Below are 19,174 nucleotides of genomic sequence, written 5' to 3'. Positions count from 1 at the left end.
CCACATTATCATTGCCATAGCTCCTCCAGTATTCACTGGCATATAGTAGATTAAGTCAGTGGGTTTATCTGGCAGAGAGGATCTTAGAGAGCAAAACTAAAAGTATTCCACCAAGGCAGATGAGGGAATTCAAGTGTAAATGCAGGAAGGGTGTTGGGCAAGAACTAGATATGAAAGGCTTGCTTTCAGGGCGCTAAATTTTCCAAGTAAAGAAAAGCAGCACTTCTGTATTTCAGCTGAATCCTTTAGAGGACTGTGAGGATTCAATGCTGTACCTTTACTGATTTTATTACCTGACTTCATTTGCTTGGTGGCTGGATCAGCAGTAGACACAGGGCAGGTCCTTAATGCATCTGGGGCAATTCAGTACATGAAATGCATATACTGGCCAGTGCAAAGATACAGAAGGGGATTATTAAAGTAAGACATTAGTTAAGTCAAAGGACAAAGCTGAACTCAGCAAAAATAGGTGAAGCAGAATCAAACAAGGGCATGATTTCTCTCCCATAATTTGCCTTCCCTACTCTGCCACCTCCTTCTCTGACAAAGCAGAAGGCCTCTGTTAGGGATACTTTCCAGACCATGAGGCAAAGGCAGGTCTATCCCTATGCCTGTGTTTGAGCCCACTGTAGTTCCCCAAATCAGGAAACACTCAGGAGTAATTACCCTGTTTTATATGTCGCTACACAGGTAGTGTGTGTAATCTAGCCCCACAGTAGATCACAGTAGAAAGAAAGGCATTAATGGAAAGATGCTGAAGAGGTTTGGTACAGAAGCATGCTACTGGGAAAACACAGACCAGGTGCAGCCTGGGCTTTCCTCACAAAAATTATCACATCAGGCAAAAGCTAGCAATTTTACAGTGGTCATCATAATCACAGAAACCAACTCCAAGGGCTGCCAGTAGAGCACAAGTTACAATACTTCCATAAGGGAATTTGCCTGACTAGGCAAAGAGATGCAACAAAAAGTAGCTTCTTGTGCCAACACTAGGAGATGGCACCACAGAGCCAAGCTTCAGCTTGAACAGGAAGAATTCCCTGTGCTAAGAGGCTCACTGCGGTCACTGATGGTTGTGACTGTCATTGCAGAAACTAACACAGTCTTGGAGAAAAATTGGAGGCTAATTGTTGCTTGATGATAGCTGTTAATGGGCCTGGAGTGCTGCTACAGGGACTGTTGATCATCATCAGTGGCTGGGAGAAAGCAGGTCACAAGACCCCTGTGACCCGGTGTTAATCCCTGCAGTTAATCCCAGCAGCATCTTTCTATTTAAAGAAAATGTTAGATAAAAACTGTTGACAGTGCTGCAGTCATTAGCACAGAAAAACAGAGAATTTGTTCTCTGTCCTGGAAAGAAACACGGGTACAACTTGAAGGCAAATTTGATGGCTCTAAATGTGAATGAAGAGCAAATTTACCAGAATGGTGTCATCTGAGGGCTCTGAGCAGATGGACAACAGCATGTGTTGGAAAATGCTGTTCCTATAGCACCAAGAGAAAATGTTCCTCTGAATATTAAAAATAAGTCATTCAGAAATCAGCCAGAAACCTTTCATCTGTACATTTCAGGTTTCCCTGAAGGCCTTCCATGAAAAAAATGCTGTATATGCCATTTAATTAGATTATTAACAGACTCAGCCCCATATTCTCACAAATTAACCACACCGAAGCAAGAAAGTTTACCATGAGAACAGATGAGAGCAGAGAGAGTATAACCAGATGCAGGATTATTCTCGCAGACTCTCCCTCTCAGGATGCAGAACTCCAAACTGTGGGTAGAAAAACAATTTCACTAAAATACTGGGACTTCAAACAGACATACCGGGATTTGTACACATCTAAAACCCACACAGAACCTGAAGCTGGTTTTGCCACTGGGATACACAAAAAAACAGAATAAGTTAGCAAGTGAGATGATGATGTTGCACTGACCAGATGTAATGGCATGTTTGCCATGCCATACAGATCAGCCTCGAAATGGTCTTGATTTGAGATGCGGAGAAAGCCATTAAACTGTTTCTTAGATCAAGACAACTTAATCACACTTTCTTCCCCTTGGCTCTCACTCCTTCTGAAGACAAATTATTATTCCGAACGGCAATCATAAGTAGCTCTCACATTCTGGTCTACAGCAGAGCTTAAATAGCATCTCTTCCATGCATGTCACTAAAAAAAGCAGGACAAAGCTTCAGTACAATCAAAATCTGCTTTCTGAAAGCTAAAATAATCTTTCTTCTTTTCAATAGAAAGCAGGCCCAAAACAGAAATACTACTGAGTTTCATTTCAGTCACAACACTTTCTCCAGGTGGTGAGGTTTTTATTCTTCACTGGTTTGTCTCCGCTTTTCAATGCTCAGAGGAACAAGCCTGGTTTTCTGGATAGTTTCATTATGTAATCACTGATTTCAGATATTACTTAACTTGAACCTCATATATCTGAACACATCAGCTTTGCAAACACCTTGCTTTTCCCAACTTTCCAATTAAAATTTGAACAGGAACTCTGGATTGCAAAAAGGCTTTCCAATCACATTTTAAGTTTTAGGGGTCAAAAAGGCATTACAGAGTATACTAAAATCAGAGTTAATTACAATATGTCCTTGTAATCAAGGTCCTACCCATTTTCATCTCTTGCATCTCTTAATGTCTCCAGTTTCACCTGAAAATGAACACAGGGCAAACAGCTTCAGTGAGTACAAGGTTGATAGCCAGTGTCTGTCGCACTGTTCAGATCCCTAAGTTAATTAGTCACAGCAATTCTACAGAATTGTGGTTGACAATGCACCACTCCATAGTCACTTCATATTAGATGACCACTGATGATTCCAGAACTATTTAAAATGTTAACATTTATGTTAACATTTATGTTAACATTTAAAATGTATGATTTAGCATCCTTTAAAGGCAAGATTGTCTTTTTTCACCATCTATTCTTTCTCCATCTGCATCCTGTGCAAAATTCTTTTGATATAAACACTGAGAAACCTGGTTGAGTGTAATCAATAAACATGCTCCTACAGAGATGTGTAATTTTTTTTCTCTTTTTTTTTTTTTTTTTTTTTTTTGCTCATAGGTTCTTCTAAAATGAATCACACTGATTCAAAAATTCAATCCAAAATACACATTAATAGGCTGGACAAAGAAGGTAGGTGGATAATGCTTTTGTTCAGTATTCAAATAACCAAGAACACTAGTTACAACCCGTGTTAATTAATGTATGCCAAGACTAAAGGTACAGTGCTTGCAGGCAAAGCCTAAACTGACCCTGAACCAGCTAACTGTGGCCTCATAGAAGGCAATTTATTCTACTCAAAGGGCCTCAGTACAGACAAATTTCATGTAGAGACCTATTCCTTACAATAAGTCATGGTAACAAAGGGAATCAGAATCAAGGATGAATGGATAGCCAAATGTGATCAAGGATTAAAAGTCGCATTTGTAGATGCTTTTAAACTGCCACTAAGACTAAAAGAAGGGGTGGGTCCTGCACAACAGGCTTGTTCTTCTTAGCTTCTGAATCAGTCTGCTACAGACTATATGCTGAAACTCACTGGACTGAGGAGTAGACTCTCCACCTGAATTACAGCGGGGATAAACAGAAACATTCAGCAAAGCTTGATCCTATTCTCCCTGTAGTCACCTGGAGTTGAGTCTTAAACAAAAACAGAAAAATAATAACAATAAAAAAAGTATGTTTAAAGACTAGATTGGTCTCAGCGTTTGGGAAAACAGCAATGAAGTTATCCAGAAAGTGTAATCCATGACATGATATTAGAATGTGTATGTGAGTAATGCATCTAATTCTCAGAAAGCACTAAGTGATATTTCTTCTGGGAAATTGATGCAATTCTTTGCCCAATAAACAAACTGCTGTTAAACCATTAGATGTCTCAAACAGCAAATTCTGCCATGGAAACTGCTTGAAAATAACTAATGGGTTTTAAAAAGGAAGGATTCTTTTTCCCCAAAAAGGCAAAACGACATTCAAAAAGCAAGCCTGAGTGATGAAAAAGATCCTCAGTCTTTTGAAAACTCTCGACACTACTGAAATCTCAACTTCTAGTTGCACTGATGTGCAAGGTACAAGTGAAATGACTAGTCAGCATAAAAAAGAGAAAAGCCTGAATGCATGTTGGGAATCAGTACTGAGGTTAGATTTATAATCCTGAAAGGTCACTGTACTTAGAATCTTCACTGAAACAACCTGGAGTTTCATGCAATATGCAAACATAATCAAACTGTGTTTGAAGGGCAAACGCCTGATAACAGCTGATCATAGAATCACAGAATGGCTTGGGTTGGAAGGGACCTAAAGGATCATCAAATTCCAACCCCACTGCCACAGACAGGGTAGCTAGCCACAATATCAAGTACTAGATCAGGTTGCCCAAGGCCCCATCCAACCTACCTTGAACACCCCCAGGGTCAGGGCATCTAGAACTTTTCTGGGCAACCTGTTCCAGTACCTCACCATTCTCTTGGTAAAAAACTTCCCCCGACATCTAATCTAAATTGCCATTCATTTAGTTTAAAACCATTCCTCCTTAGTCCTATCACTACCTATCTATGTAAAAAGTTGATTTCCCTGCAAATCCTGCAACTACAATATGCAGCATTACTCAATATTGTCAAGTTGATGCTAGTGGTGAAATAACATTTCAAAAGAAAGGGGCATAATCAAAATAAAACTATATCACATAATAGAAATAATCTATTTTGTAGCTTCTAGTGAAATAAAGTAAATGCTTAACAAACTATTTTATGTAAACCTGGATAAGACAAGTCCTGCAGCAAACTGAAATATCACAGGAAAGGTAAGTAGCCACCCATATGTAAATACCTAGGGTGAAGTTTAGTCATGACAAGACATTTATTTCAAAGACGAACATCCAGAACTTGACTAAAATACAATGCACTGTAACCCAAACACAGATTTAACTGTATCAGTGAGTGTGATACAGCCTCTTGCCACAAACTTCTGTTGCCATCAGAAACAGGGCTTCCACCACTTTAAAATGTGGCTCTGGCGCTGAAGTGAAAAGCTTCACTTACTGCAGTATTCCTGTTATGTGGCTGCATCTCAGTTCCTGTGAGTTAATTATCCCACGTCAAGCTTAGGACAGGTGATGTGCTACTCACGCAGCCAGTGAGCACATTCAGAGCTACTCTGGTTATTCTTCCATGTTCCATTGCACTGTGCTGTGGAGAAATAATACTCTGGCCCTTGCAGCACCAATTCATGAGGGAAGTCAAAGGGTGACAAAAGTCATGAGAGTAATAGATCACAATCATGATCTCATCTAACCTCCTGAATGCCTTGGCCATTCTATTTTTCTTTAGAAGTTAAATCAAAGCAAGCCTTTTCAAAAGACCTCTAATTTTTGTTAAGATTACAGGCAACAGTGAGTAATTGGTCCCTATGTTATCCTTATTGCTGCAGTGGTGTATCTTACTCAAGGCTGAATTTTGAAACTTCCAGCCAGGGGGCCACCTTATGTTGTAAGACAATAAATTTTAAGACTATAAATCCCTCCACCATTAAGCCTCATCCATATACATGGACCTATTCAGAGTGATTTAGTTCCTTCTTACCCTTTTCTTTGATAAGGTTTGACTGAGATCCTTAAGCCTTATGTCAAAGCTGATTTTCTACCTTGAAAGGCAAACACCAGATCTCAGACTTCAGTAAGTTGCTTTACCAACACAAGGTGCAGAGTGAAGGTCATTGTGCTGGTTCTGCATAGTATCTCTCTTCTGTATGTCCAAGGGTCACATTAGCGCTTCTGGCAACATCGCACCAAGAACTCAGTGTTGAGACTGTCACATAAGAATACCCCTCCCCAAAACTACCTGCAGTCTTGCAAGTATCCATTGCATTAGAATTGTAGAATCATAGAATCACAGAATCATAGAATCACCAAGGTTGGAAAAGACCCACAAGATCACCCAATCCAGCTATCCACCCATCACCAACAGTTCTAACTAAACCATGTCCATCAACACAGTCCAAATGTTCCTTGAACACTCTTCATCACTTGCATGCAGCAGCATTAAAAATACACTACTTTTGGGATGTAACTATTCAGAAAAATTATTCAGATAATTCTCACCACTATTTGGACAGTTTATTAGAGAATCACAGAATAATAGGCACTGAAAAGGACTTCAAGGATATCCAGTCCAACCCCTTGCTTAAAGCAGGGCTAACTTCACAGCAAAAGCAAGTTGCCAAGATCTTCACCCAGTCAGGTTGGAAAATACCAAAGGACAGAGATTCTTTGTTTCATGGACAACTTCTTTCAAGGTTTACCCACCTCCAATGTTATGTTTTAATATAATTCGTGCCATCTCAAAGCATGGCCACCAACACCTCTATATCCCCATTTTAGATCTTACAATAAAATACTGCACTGACAGAGTAAGTCTGCAGGCATCCTATGAGAAATAGTCTTGTTCATTGGCATCTGACCACTGACTACTTTTGAAGACCTGTCAGTAAGCCCATTTCTAGCTTGTATGCTCGAAGTTCTGTTAATTCAATCTCATTTCCTTGGTTCAGTAAACATCACATGACACTGAATTAAAATTTCCAGTGCAGACCAAGGAATCAGCAAGCAGGCTGGGAGGCAGACCAGTGCCTTCCGTCTAAAAACATCCACATTCACTAAGGTGGGACTGGCCAGCACTACTCTTGCTGACCTTTGCTGTTAGTCCACTACTTCTCCTGGGAACTGACGCTGGAAAGCAAGAGCCACAGCTCCCTGCTTCATTCCAACCCCCTTCTCAAGTTAGGGAATTCTGCAGGACAACTTCTAAAATCTTCCCTGTACAGCTGCTTTAAGTACCCCTGGGCTAGTTATTTGACAGCCTTGAGCATTAACTGTGCAGCTATGCTGATTAGGAAATGTTTAATTTCAGCAAATGCTGCTTTTCATCTTCCTTGAGTGCACATAATACTCCCATTCAAGTCTCTCATCTGAGTGCCAATTAGCCCCTATGGCAGAGCACATGAAATCTGACCAGGGATAGATAAAAAAGGATTAAGTTGGAATAAGCTTATTGCTTTCCACAGGTACCCCGTTCAAGCACAAACACTGAATTAGCTAAACACGTATATTTCTAAAAGGCGACATATTTGGCATTAACGATACACAGGTATTAATAGAAAAGTTACTGTTATAGCTGCATTTTGCTTCAAGAAGTCTGTTCACAACATGGCAGTTTAAAAGAGCAAGCCTGGAGGTTACGACGTTCCCTATGAAAAACAACTAATTAACTGTTGCTTTTAATATTGTTTAAACATAATTTTATACACGTACCAGACTTTTTTTAAGTGTCAGAACAGTTTGAGTGTTGTCACATTAGGCTGTTATGGCTTCAAACACGAACTTCTTCCCCACTGAGGATGGTGAATCCTGTGTGCAGCAATGTGACTGCGTAAGAGGCACTGTTGCACTTTATGTCGATCCAGCTGCTCTGCAAGTACATAAAGTCTACATAGTAAAAATCCTCACATTAATTTTGATTTTAAAAACTGACTGTTTGCCAGGAACTGCTTTCTTGACTCCAGTGTTTTAGCCAAACAAAACGTTTTCTTGTCAAGAAATCTGAATGAGCTACTGTTCATTGTTTACTCATCAGAGAAACTTGTGCTGATTTGAGTTGAGCAAAAGAAGTGGGTGGATATTTATTATTTAAATTTCTCTAATTTTAATACTGCCATATGTATTTTTAATCTCTTGAAAGTTTTAGTGACATTTCCACAGCTTCCCTAATTACCTCTACTACCACTTAAATACCCTGGCAATTACAGCTGTTACCAATGCACAGTCTGTTCGTGCTGCATTTTCACACCCTCTGCGTTTTGTCAGCTCTCCACTGAACGAGAGGAACAGTGCTATGTCCCCTCTGGATTAAAGTTTTCCCAGTTTTGGCGTTTGTTGGGCAAGTGCAACAATGCAGGTACCGCACAGGACAGCAGTCAAAGGGGACTCAGTTGTGACTCAATGTCACTTCTCTGCGTACTTGCACACAGTGGAAGGCAGCACAACTGCACCTCCGTTTCCGGAGAGGCAGCAGAACGGCGCCCCCTGGGCTCCGGGCTAAGGACGGGGATGCACGGCAAGCACAACCAGCCGGCTGCTGGCCGGCCTTGCACAGCTCCAGCGCTAAGTTCAGCTTGAAGCCCGAGCGCTTCCTGTCCTGAATGGACTGAGCACATCCACCCGCACGAGGTGACCACGACGCACCCACGATCGAGCTTTCCCTTTCTGCCTTTCAGCCTCGAGCTGCGGACATATCGCGCAGTATCCCGAGGACGGCCCGGAGCACGTGGCAGCCCAGACGAGGCTCAGGGCTGAAGACGGGGCTGACAACTGTGGGTCCGTCCGAAGGGCGGTGCGGGGGGAGACACGTCGGTGCAACGCAGCCCTGCTAAGGACTCCGCCGTCGCCTCTCCCGGCGGCTCCCGCAGGCGGCGCTGCGGCGCTCCCCGCCCTCGCGCTCTCCCTCCGCTGCGGCACCCCCGGGCGGCGGGGCCACAGACGGACCGCCCCTCGCCCGCCGCCCCCGGCCCCAGAAAGCCGTCACCGACGCCGCCCGTCCCTCAGGGCTGTGGGCCCCGAGACTCCGCTCCGAGGCGAGCGCGGCGGCCTCCCGCCGCGCCCGGACCCGCACCGCAGCGATGCCGGCAGCACGCGCAGGGCCCCGCCGGGCCGCCCTGCGCACGCTGCACCGCGGCGTCCCGTCCGCGTTGAGCCGCCCTCCGCTGGGCGCCCTCTCCGCCCCGCTCGCCTCCTCCTCCTCCTTTTCCTCCTCCTCCTCCCACGGAGCCACCCTCCTCCTCCGCCCCCTCTCCCTGCCAGCCTCCTCCCCGCCCTTCCCCTCGCTCCACGCCGGTGCCGGAGCCGCGCGTCACTCGGGCTCCAGCCCCGCCGCAGACATGGCGACGCTGACCGCGGTCCAGCCGCTCACGCTGGACAGAGGTAAGCGCGGCGGCTGCCGCCCCCGGCCCGGCCCGAGCGAGCATCGCGGGGCTCCGTGCGAGGCGGGCGGCGGGCGCTGCCGCGACGGCCCGCCCGTCCCCGCGGCGTAAGGGCTGGAGGCGGCGGGTGGGCGGGCAGGCGGTGTCTCCCCGCGAGGCTCCGGAGCGAGGAGACGGGAGGAAAGTTTGTCCGCCGGCGGGGAGCGGCCGCGCGGCCGGGGGGCGCGTGCAGGGCTGCACGGCGAGGGCTGGGGCTCCGCGCAGGTGCCCCGCGGCCGTGCGCCCGGTTTCCCCCGCCTCGCTGCTGCGGGAGAGCCGCGGCCGGGGCGCGGCGCACATCCGCACCTGTCCGGCGGCGGCCGTGCGCTTGGGGCGGGCGGAGCGGGCGCCCGGGGAAGGGGTGCGTGTGTCACCGGAACGCGGCTTTTGGGGTCGGTGCGGAGGTGCTGTGGCTGCGCGCTGACGGTAATGGTGTTACTCTGTGTGATGTTACTCTGCCAGGGTGCTGTGCGTGTCTGTAGGCGGCTGCTCGGTCCGCGGAGAGAGAGCAGTTGATGTTTTGCTAGCCTTGAGTTTGTGTCAGCAGCCTGACTGAGGTAGTGAAAAGCGGTGCTGAAATCACGAACTTTTGTTTAAATTCAGTTTTTGCCTCTGGGCTGTGAAAATTGGACGACTCCCTCGCGATGCATTTGTGCCGCTTGCAAGGCTGAGCAGAAATGCTGTTCAGTTTCTGTGGTCACAAAGGAGAAGAACTTAACCTGATGTCTGATTTGTTTTGCTTCTGTGGTTCTGTGAGTTAAAGAGGTCACACAGCTCCTAAAACAGTTTCTTGAGTTGCAGGTGCATCGCTCTTCTTAACTTCCATCAAGGAGCCCTGAGTGGCTCTGAACATGTATAAGTCTTGTACTCTTGAAAGCAGAATTTAGGCCAGTGCTGCTTATTTCTTTAACGTGTTCTTTCTAGAGGATTAAGACAGGCTTTCAGATCAAGACAGGGAGCATCTTCCTGTAAATCCTATGCAAAAGAAGCCTGATGAACCCAGTTTCAAGGTGAGAAAAGATGGTGCAGGAACCTTTACTGGAACCTGACTGAGAACAAACCAGTTCTGCAGAGTTTCACAGAGTCACAGAAGGTTCTGAGTTGGAAAGGATCAGCAGGGATCATTGAGCCCAAATCCTGGCTGCATACAGAACCACCCAAAATCAAACCCTATGTCTGAGAGCATTGTCCGAACACTCCTTGAACTCAGTCAGCTCTGTGCAATGACCACTGCCCTGGGGAGACTGTTCCTGTCCCTGACCACCCTCTGGTGAAGAACCTTTTCCTATTGACACTAAGTAGAGTTTGCTGGATGGTTTTAATTTCAACATTTGAAGAAAAGGTGAATCTAAAATTATTCTTACTGAAATAACAAAGTGCTGGCATGCGCTTGAAATTAAACTGTTCAGAAATCCACTGTGTAATCTACAGTTTCACCCTAATACTGTTTTCAGTAAGCAGGACAAATCTATTTCCTGGCAAAGAGCTGAACAGATGGCAATCCATTAGCAAACCTGGCTTTTCTAAGGAAAGTATTACTATTTCAGAATTACACGTTTCTTTTCATCACTAACAGTGCTTTAAAATATCCACGATACACAAAAATGCAAATTAGTCCCAATTTAAATGTAAACATCTGTTGTCAGTGTCCAGAATATGCCTAAATATTTGGCAGAGGTGCTTGCGTTGTGGACTCCCTGGTTGTCAGCCAGGGCTGACAGTAGTGTGAGGAGACGTAACATCACGGAGCAGTAGGATGTGATGTGCAGAAGGGAACTATGGGCAAGAAGAAATAGGTTTAAATACTGCACCTGGCCTGCAGACGGCCATCTCGTCAGCAAGATACACTTTGTCACCCATAGCAAGTTGTTATTATGTCAGCTGGAGAGGGTGGGCTGACACTCCAGGAGCAACCCAAGCCTGGTGCTTCCAGGTACTTCCTCTGTAGTCTTTCACAGCCAAGGAAGCAGGAAAGTGCTATGCAGGGTGGTTTTCCACATTTTGGTTGTTCTACTGAAGCAGACACAGCTATGTTTACTGTCACTTACACTTTGCACAGCTCTGCTGTGATGTAGGCCCAGCCCAGGCAAGAGTTGTAGCCTTGTATCCACTAGGCTGTGCCCCACAGAGTGCTATGTGCAGCAAGAAAATAGCATTGCACGAGAGGCAGCACTCACTGCCATGCATTGTGTAGGGAATTTGCTTTATCTCTGGCTAAGAAATGTTTGCTGTTCTCCCCCACTGAGGCATCCAGAAATAGTAAAACTTCGTATAGATGCATACATCAGAAATCTGAGTTAGGCCACGACGTCTGCTCTCAGACAAAACCTGCATTCTGTGTTCAGTGCAGGGATGGGAGCATTCCTAGCGCCTGACACAAGTGGAATTCAGAATCGTGTGGTAAAATGAATTACCATTTAAAGGTGAAGGGCATGTTGTGTGTGAATGATTGAAAGCCAATTACATTCTGGAAGATTACTTCAGTCCAAAGCACAGGAATTAATTTCCTTAATTCCTGTCATCATGTGCCTTTCTACCTGCACAAATGTGTGCAAGTTCCATTAGGGCTTTTTAATATGTAGAACAAGTTCACAAAATAATGGAAATTTTAATCACTTACAATTTAATCTCCAAGGCTTTTGCCTGACCTTTGTGTGGTGCTCTGTTGGGAGGAGGGGAAGGAATCAGCAAGTGCTTCAGTGCAGAGATGTGAAGCACTGGAGCTGAGGGGGTACGGCTCTGGGCTGAGCTTCATGTGCCTGTGAGCTTTGTGAGGGGCAGAGCCTGTCCTCCGAGTGTCTTCAAGCAACTCTGTCAGTCTTTTACAGAAAGAAGTGCACCTTCTTGTCTCTTGCATGTATCTTGCATGCTGAATGGGTGGCACTCTGTCGGTAATCCCCAGAGCCCACCAGGCCTCACTGTGGGAAGGTTTTAGGCCAATTCAGAGGTGATGCCAGAAACTTTGAAAGCTGTGCTTGTTCCACGTTGAGGTGAAAAGTTACAGTGCTGCGTTATGTAAACTGACAAAGTAAGGTTGGATTTTGTTTTTCATTTTATGTCCAAGATTATGGATTTTTTAAGTATGCTCCTGGTTTAATTTGCCTCTTCGGACATCAGATCAAAATGGAATGTTTAAAAATGCCCATGCTGTGTTGTTTGTTTTTTTTTTTCACCTTTGCGTGCCACTTTTATTGGCACACCTTGTGCTTTGTTCTCAGCACTCGATCAGCAGCACTGCCTCTACCTGTCCTCACAGTGCCTTCAGCGTGCCACAGCCCGGTGGTGACCAGCAGTGGCCACTTTCCCCATCATCAGACAAAGCTCGCATCTCCCTCGTGGCCGTATTCTGTTGCCTTTCTCTCCCCAAAGCCCTGTGCAGATACAGGAAGCTCCTGATGGGTGTGAGGCACTCAATGAGTGCCTTAGCACAGTCTAATGGAAGCTTTTTCTGCAAATAACACTGTGCTCCAAGGTATATGATGGAAGGGAGCACCTTTCTGCTCTTCCCTTGGTGCTCGTTTTAGGAATGGTCGTATGGAGGCACACAGTTTGAAGCAGGCATCTTGCTAGCTAGGCATAATGTGTGTTCCACTCTGAACTTCCTCTGTCTTACTAGTTCGGCAGTTTTCATCAAGCTTGTTTTACATAACATTTTACTTGTGCTCTTTCTTCTGAGATGAAAATCTGCTCTGACAGAAAATTGACCATTTATTTACTCAGATTGCTGCAAAACTTCAGTTATTCTTCCTTGCTCCCGACCGTGAAAATGGCAGCTTTAAAAGAGCACTTTTCAGAACTTCTTGCTTTTGATGATTCTATACAATTAGGCTGTACAAAGACCATTGCATGATTAAGTGCATGGAAATATTTCTCATTTGAAGGAGAGCTTTCAACTGTCTTTTATTAATAATCCATGTCCTCTTACGTTTTTCTTTATATAGTTACTATTCATGCATGGCACTGGTAGTTTCAATTCTTCATGTGATTGAGGATAAAAGAAGAAATTTGAATAGACTGAATATACTGTGCTGATATTTTAATCCCTGTGAAGTTTCACGACAAGGTCATAGCTATTGGCTGTTGACAACCAAATTTCTCCTCACTTTCAATTATATCCTAGGCAACTGGAAATACTTCTTGCTCTTGAGCTGTGGCACACAGCTAATCTCTGTTGGTTTTTTAAGAATTCAAAGAAGTTTTTTTTTTTTTTTTAGTGGAGGGATGTCCCATAACTTCCTGAAAATCCTTAATGAAGCATCGTGTTCAGTGACAGTAAATATGTAATTGAATCAATTCATAATTTGATTTGATGGCTATCAGCCACCAGCTGATAGCAGAGGTAGATGTACTCTATGAAATACGACCAGATGACATTTGACCATTTGCATGCTAGAGGGCATACATGGGGTTTTTTCCCATCAATGCTTATACATTTCTGTACAACAGAACTGAATACTGAGTATAAGTTGCTAGATACTGTCTGTGGAAAAAAATGTATAACGTACTCGTCAGTAAGATGAAGTCAGAGTCATAAAGTGTGAAATATACTCCTTGACAGAGGTACAGCATAAGGCCAGCTATCTTTTACAGTGCGGTTAAGCCCTTCAAAACAGTGCTAAGCGGTTATGCTGCTCCCTGCATGGCTTTCAACAAAGCGTTTCCATCTGTCAGAGAGATTTCTTGTACTGCTCTCCAACCTGGCGTGTTAAAGGAGAAAAATACTTCTGCAAGTGCTGTGTGCTTTAAGTCTAACGTTCCTCTATTTGGTGTGCCAGCTGATGACATATAAATAATCAAATTCATTCTTCTGAGGCTACAAAAAGGCCTGTTGTTTGTAGAAACAGAGAGAATTGACCATTCTGGATTCAGTCTGAAATGTGATTTTTTTTGTTTTCCATCAGTATGCCAACATGTATTTGATTTTTTTTTCCATGTATTTTTCTGAAGGAATGGATTAAGGTAAGCAGGTAATATGGGTGTTTTTGAGGATCCATGCAGTTTAAGAGGTTTTTTTAGCCACATATAGTCTCTTGGAGATCTGCAGCAAGAATATGAGAAAGTCTCAACCTGAATGTAATCTTTGATAACATATTTTGAAAAGTTAAATGCACACATTTGACTTGGATGCCTCAAGGCAGTAGAAGACTGGCCTGGTGGAGCTGGCTGGGCACGCTGCTGCATGAGCTCTATGTTACGAGGCAAGCTGGGCATCAAGGAGAGAGCTCTGTCCTCAGGCCTGAGGCAGCTCCTGATGATGGGATGTTGAAACTGAGCTTTGTCACGATGCGTGGGAGTGAATGAAAAGTTCATTGCATCATCTCCAGCACGCGCCAGGCACAGCGGGCCTCTGGTGCTGCCTTCCTCCAGAGAGTTGTGCCTTTGTGGCTCATGCCATGAAGATGCATGGAAATGTCTTCAAAAAGTGGCATTTTTAATGTTTAACTTTTATAGAGTGTAGAGGGGGAATATCTGATATTTCCAATCATGTTTGTCTTAGAAGCACATAACTGGGCAGTCAGACAGTAGTGGTGAGAGACACCTCTGATCCCCTCCTGCTCAGGGATCTCACGTTCCTCCTGGTCTGTCAGGCTGAAAAATTCCATAGAGATGGTAGCAATGAAATAATTCTTGTAGCCTACCTGAATTAATCTTCTGTAGAACGAAGTGATAAACAGAACTTGCATGTGTACGTTATGCGTCTCGTTCTTCAAATGGGGCTTTCTGCTGAAGCTTGTTGGCATGGATTTCAGTCCACGACAAGCTCCAGAATGGGTGAGGGGTTGACCATTTGAAACAAGTTGAGAGATAATATCAGAAAGCACAAGGGGTGCTATTTTTATGCATAGTAATCTAAATTATTTCACATTATGCGTTTTTTGACATTTAAAAATAATACTAACATGCTGTAAACTGTATATGTATGTACAAACCCAAGATTTTCAAAGTTAATCTCAGTCAGCTTCCTTTGTGATAGTTGCTGGAAATTCACCTTTGGAATAAGAAATATTCAACAATTGATTCTCTGTTCAGATGAGCAGGTTTGATTCAGAAGTACACATTTGCATAGTAATGATGCTTTCCTGAGTATTTAAACTACAAGCTCAGACCTCAGCTGTGTTTAAAAGAGAGAGATGAAAACTTTTTTTCAGAACTTTTTTCTCCATGGTTCAAAATAGAATGGTTACATTCTATTTTTATATAATTTTATATACTTGTATGTAGTTCTGCTAAGTCACCAGGAAATGCTTCTCATAATGAGTTGTCATTACCTTAGTGCTCCTTTAATAATAGGGCTTTTTGTTGGTTTTTGCTTTTTTAAAGAAGAAAAGATTGATTAGAAAAGTGGATTTCCAGAAGAGATCAGAGAACTCTTATTATTTAAAATATAGAACAATTAAGTATCCAGGAATACACAGAGCATCAAAGCATTGATTTGTTTCTGTGTAAACGTGGATAATTGAATAAAGAAGAGCGTTGCTCAGAATAGACTTAATTCATTTTTTTCTGAAGCAAAATTACATTTTTACTGATTTGTTTTAATAGAACCCCAAGTTTAAACACTAATCCTTTATATCCACTAACTCTTTAATTTTCTTTCTCAACCATGTTTTCTGAAAAAGGATAAATCTCCCAGATAACAAGGCGTCAATCCCTCTGCAATCAGTGAGGCATTAGGGAAAAATGCACTTGAAATAGCTTATATAGATCACCATAGTCATCAGCAGTAGTTTTAACCATCAGAAACTTGTTTACTGTCATCTCATCAGCTTCCAATAGGTTTGGCAGTAGTGTTTGTGCCAAATGCTATTTACTGAATCAGCACAGGAATAAAAGGATAACACATCTGTTCTTATACAGAGGCAGACTGGAGAAACTGTAAGAGAGGACGTTGGCCTTAAAATCAATGAAGCACTCTTTGAAAAGAGAGGTGATTTGATGTCTGATCATCTTGTAATCCAGTGGTAATAGTGGTGGAACTTACACTAATTTATTCAACACTTTCTGCTTCCTAACAGTACAGCCATCTTAAAACATGCCGGGTGTGCTCCCGAGATCTTAGGCAGATACCTCCCTTCTTGTGATACCAGGCTGAGAAGCGTTCTAGTTCTCCTGCTCCTGTTCTCAGCATAGTTCAACGTGTAGGATACCAAACAACTGCATTCCAAAAGTGACACTGAGCACTTTCCCACAGAGGTTTCCCATTTGAAAGTTTTTTTCATAACTTGCAGCAGCAATCGAAGTGGTCGTGGCTTTCTTCTGAGGTCATAGACTTTCCTAGTTGTAAGTTAATTGTGAGCGGTTGTTGAGATCTACCATCAGCATATGTTTATTGCCTAGGTATACTGCCAGAGGATTTTATTCACTGTTTCCTTCTTACTGTAGCTTTTCCCATGCACATACTCAACAGTTTCTTTTCTCTTCCTTGAGAAATGGCTAGTATGTAGCCAGCTACCAGAGGGATTCCAGCCGCAGAAAGTAATATTGTTAAACCCACTAAAATTGAAGAAAGGATATTAACTTTCTTGTTGTTACCTGAGCCTACAGGGAATCTTATCTTAGGTGTATGTGTGTAATCACTGCGTCACAGCCGTTCCATTGCACGAATGCCATTTTTTTACCGCCATTTTACTGGAATCTCAAGGCACCTAAAAGCCCCCAGAAGATAAAATCGTGATGCTAGACTTAAAGTGAAGATTTGCATTGCAACTATGTACAACTGCCAGTAGCCCACAGCCATCTTTCTCATCTTTCTGGTAATAAAAGAGAAAGATTTAAGATTCAGATTAGTTGGGGAGGTAAGAACTGAGAAGAGGCAGCAGGAGACTGGTAATGACATGAGCAGAGAGGAGAGTGAGAGCAACTGCCTTGGCTCCAGCACAGTGCCTGTTGTGATGGAGAATTAGCATCCTGAAGTTAACCTTGCCTCCCTTTGAGAGGCACCGTTTGGTGCCTTTTCTCCCCTTCCTGTCATCTTCCCTGCCAACAAAAATCACTCTTATGCAAACAGAAAGCATGATGCAAGTATCTGTGTGGGTAATGCATGAGGTTGCCCATATGGCCAATACTTTTGTTTTGCAGTGTGCACATAGGACACACTAACACATGCTTTTGCTTAGGCAGGAAGATGAAAGAGTGGAATTCAGCTAAGAGAAAAGTATATCCAAGTTGGAAGTAATAGTTTTCGTCCTGTTTTTCTTTGTTTGCACAAGCCTATTTATTGTAGTTATTTCTGTTCTACAATTCTTGAGCTTAGTCAAATTTTTAATTCCTTCCCTGATTTTAATGCTGTATGCTTACTGACTAAATCACAAAAGCAAGTATCCTGTAAAGTAGGGTTCCTGGTGTATTCTAATGTAGTAGCATTTCAGCAAGATGCCCAGTGTACTTCTGTCTGGCATTTCAAATGGTGGCATTCCAGCATGATTAGTGGCTTCTGCTGAACGAATCCTCCAAGGCCGAGAGATGCTGTCTTCAGGAGATAGGTGAGGCTGGTGGAGTTGCTGGGGCATCTTTTTACGAGTTACCTATAGCTACAGGAAGGAGCATACAATTTCCTTACTTTCACAAAGTTTAGATTGTAGGACCTTATTTCTTAAAAGCCGGATCCTTACACTGCTGAATTTCTGAATGTCTCAGGGATTTCGAACTTTGCTTCAGAGGTTGATTTATTTTTTTTCCTGTTATTTTATAGCTTCAGAAGGCCAAAACACTATTTTACACTTCCTGTGAAGGCAAATAGCTGCTTCAAACACTTGAGAACTTTGGGGTTTTTAGAAGTCCTTACAGAAAGGCTAAAGAACTACAATAACAAACTCTGAAGCAACAAAGTATTATGCTTCCTGTTGGAAATAAATGTTTTTGTTGTTTGTTTTTTGAATAAATGAGTATATACATGTATATGTTTATATTTATAGCATGCACAGCATGTATTTATTTGAATACAACATTCACTTTTTTTGCTAAGTCTAAAAAAATGTTTTTGTGTCATATTCACAGCTAACTGTCCCTTGTCAGAAAAGGCACAAGAACCGTGTCTCATCTGTTCTATTCAGCACTGAGTAGCTGTCTATAAATCTTAATTATGATCACCAAGAGCACACACAATTGAACGATAGAAAGTTGTATCTGTATATGGAGAGAAAAAAGAAATGTTACCTTCCCTTCTCTTTTCTCCCAAGGTGATGCAGGAGAAAAATCATGGTGTTCTTTTTAAAGAACTGTGCAAGAACATACCAGTGTTTTCAATGTTTGTCTATTCTTTGCATTTTCAACTTCATTTTTTTTAAATCCCTTCTCTTAAAGGATAATTTGGAAACTTGTTTTCACACTGGTGCTATATTTGAAGCTTTCTATACACAATCAGTGGGTGCTGTCACAGGGTTGGTGTGTGTCTTGGTTACTCACAGATGGCAAAATCTTCTGATGAAAATTCTCAAACTTACATTTTTGCACCTCCTCACCTTCACTGCTTAAAAAATTATAACAAAACTACTAATTTGGAAGAATAAAAATTATATAACTATTTTAAAATTATTTGATTTTAAAATTAATTTTAAATGCTCATCTCTGAAAATTCTGAATTGCATTATTACTATTCAGGCCTAGTTTTAATAAAACCCATGGAAATTCATCATAAAGAAAAGATCTTGAATTACCTATCAATTCAAGCTGCACTGTTTTATTATCATCCCTCTAAAAAGCAGTAGCGGAAATGTGACAGCACCAGGTCACATTCTCAAAGGATCTGATGAGCTTAACAGTTTTAGGAACTTTGTGGATCTCTCTCAATAAACCAAATTTTGAAAATTGTCACCAGGGACGTTCCTCTGACTTTACACCACTTATGCGAAGGCTTCACTGTAAAAATTGAGGAGTGGCTTTACGTGTGCGGATTAATGATTATGCCAGAAAAATTGACCAAGATAAAGCACATCCAGTTCTTCCAGTTAGCCTTTATGGCAGGTTAGGGCTGTGAAAAAGCCCTAGCTGAATATGAGAATGGAAATCACCAATTAAAACTTATCGGGTTAGAAGGGGGAAAATTACTCAGACGTTGGTAGACATTGAGAAATTCCAAGAAAATAAAGGAGTATACTTCTTCACTTAAAGGGACCTTTTGAATGTTGAATTTGAACACACTAAGGGAGC

At 42.8% G+C, this 19,174-nt stretch overlaps 1 protein-coding gene and 1 long non-coding RNA gene across 3 annotated transcripts in view; one reads left to right on the top strand and one right to left on the bottom strand.

The window, feature by feature from the left end:
* LOC122190118 overlaps positions 1–7,697 on the bottom strand; it is a 32,505-nt gene extending 24,808 nt beyond the window's left edge. Inside the window, exon 1 of the long non-coding RNA XR_006182082.1 lies at positions 7,323–7,697. This is a non-coding gene — a long non-coding RNA (uncharacterized LOC122190118). The remainder of the gene's footprint in view (positions 1–7,322) is intronic.
* A 989-nt stretch (positions 7,698–8,686) lies between these two features.
* Positions 8,687–19,174, top strand: part of LIN7A (lin-7 homolog A, crumbs cell polarity complex component) — a 48,414-nt gene continuing 37,926 nt past the window's right edge. For both annotated transcript variants that reach the window (XM_042890482.1, XM_042890483.1), the window contains exon 1: positions 8,687–8,987. In XM_042890482.1, coding sequence (XP_042746416.1) covers positions 8,687–8,987 — 301 coding nt within the window. The remainder of the gene's footprint in view (positions 8,988–19,174) is intronic.

This window comes from Lagopus leucura, unplaced genomic scaffold (assembly GCF_019238085.1).
Source record: "Lagopus leucura isolate 7727_CA_CO unplaced genomic scaffold, USGS_WTPT01 Super-Scaffold_100159, whole genome shotgun sequence".
Classification (NCBI taxonomy): Eukaryota; Metazoa; Chordata; class Aves; order Galliformes; family Phasianidae; genus Lagopus; species Lagopus leucura.
Note: the sequence above shows the minus strand (reverse complement) of the source record. Positions and strands in the feature narration are given on the sequence as shown.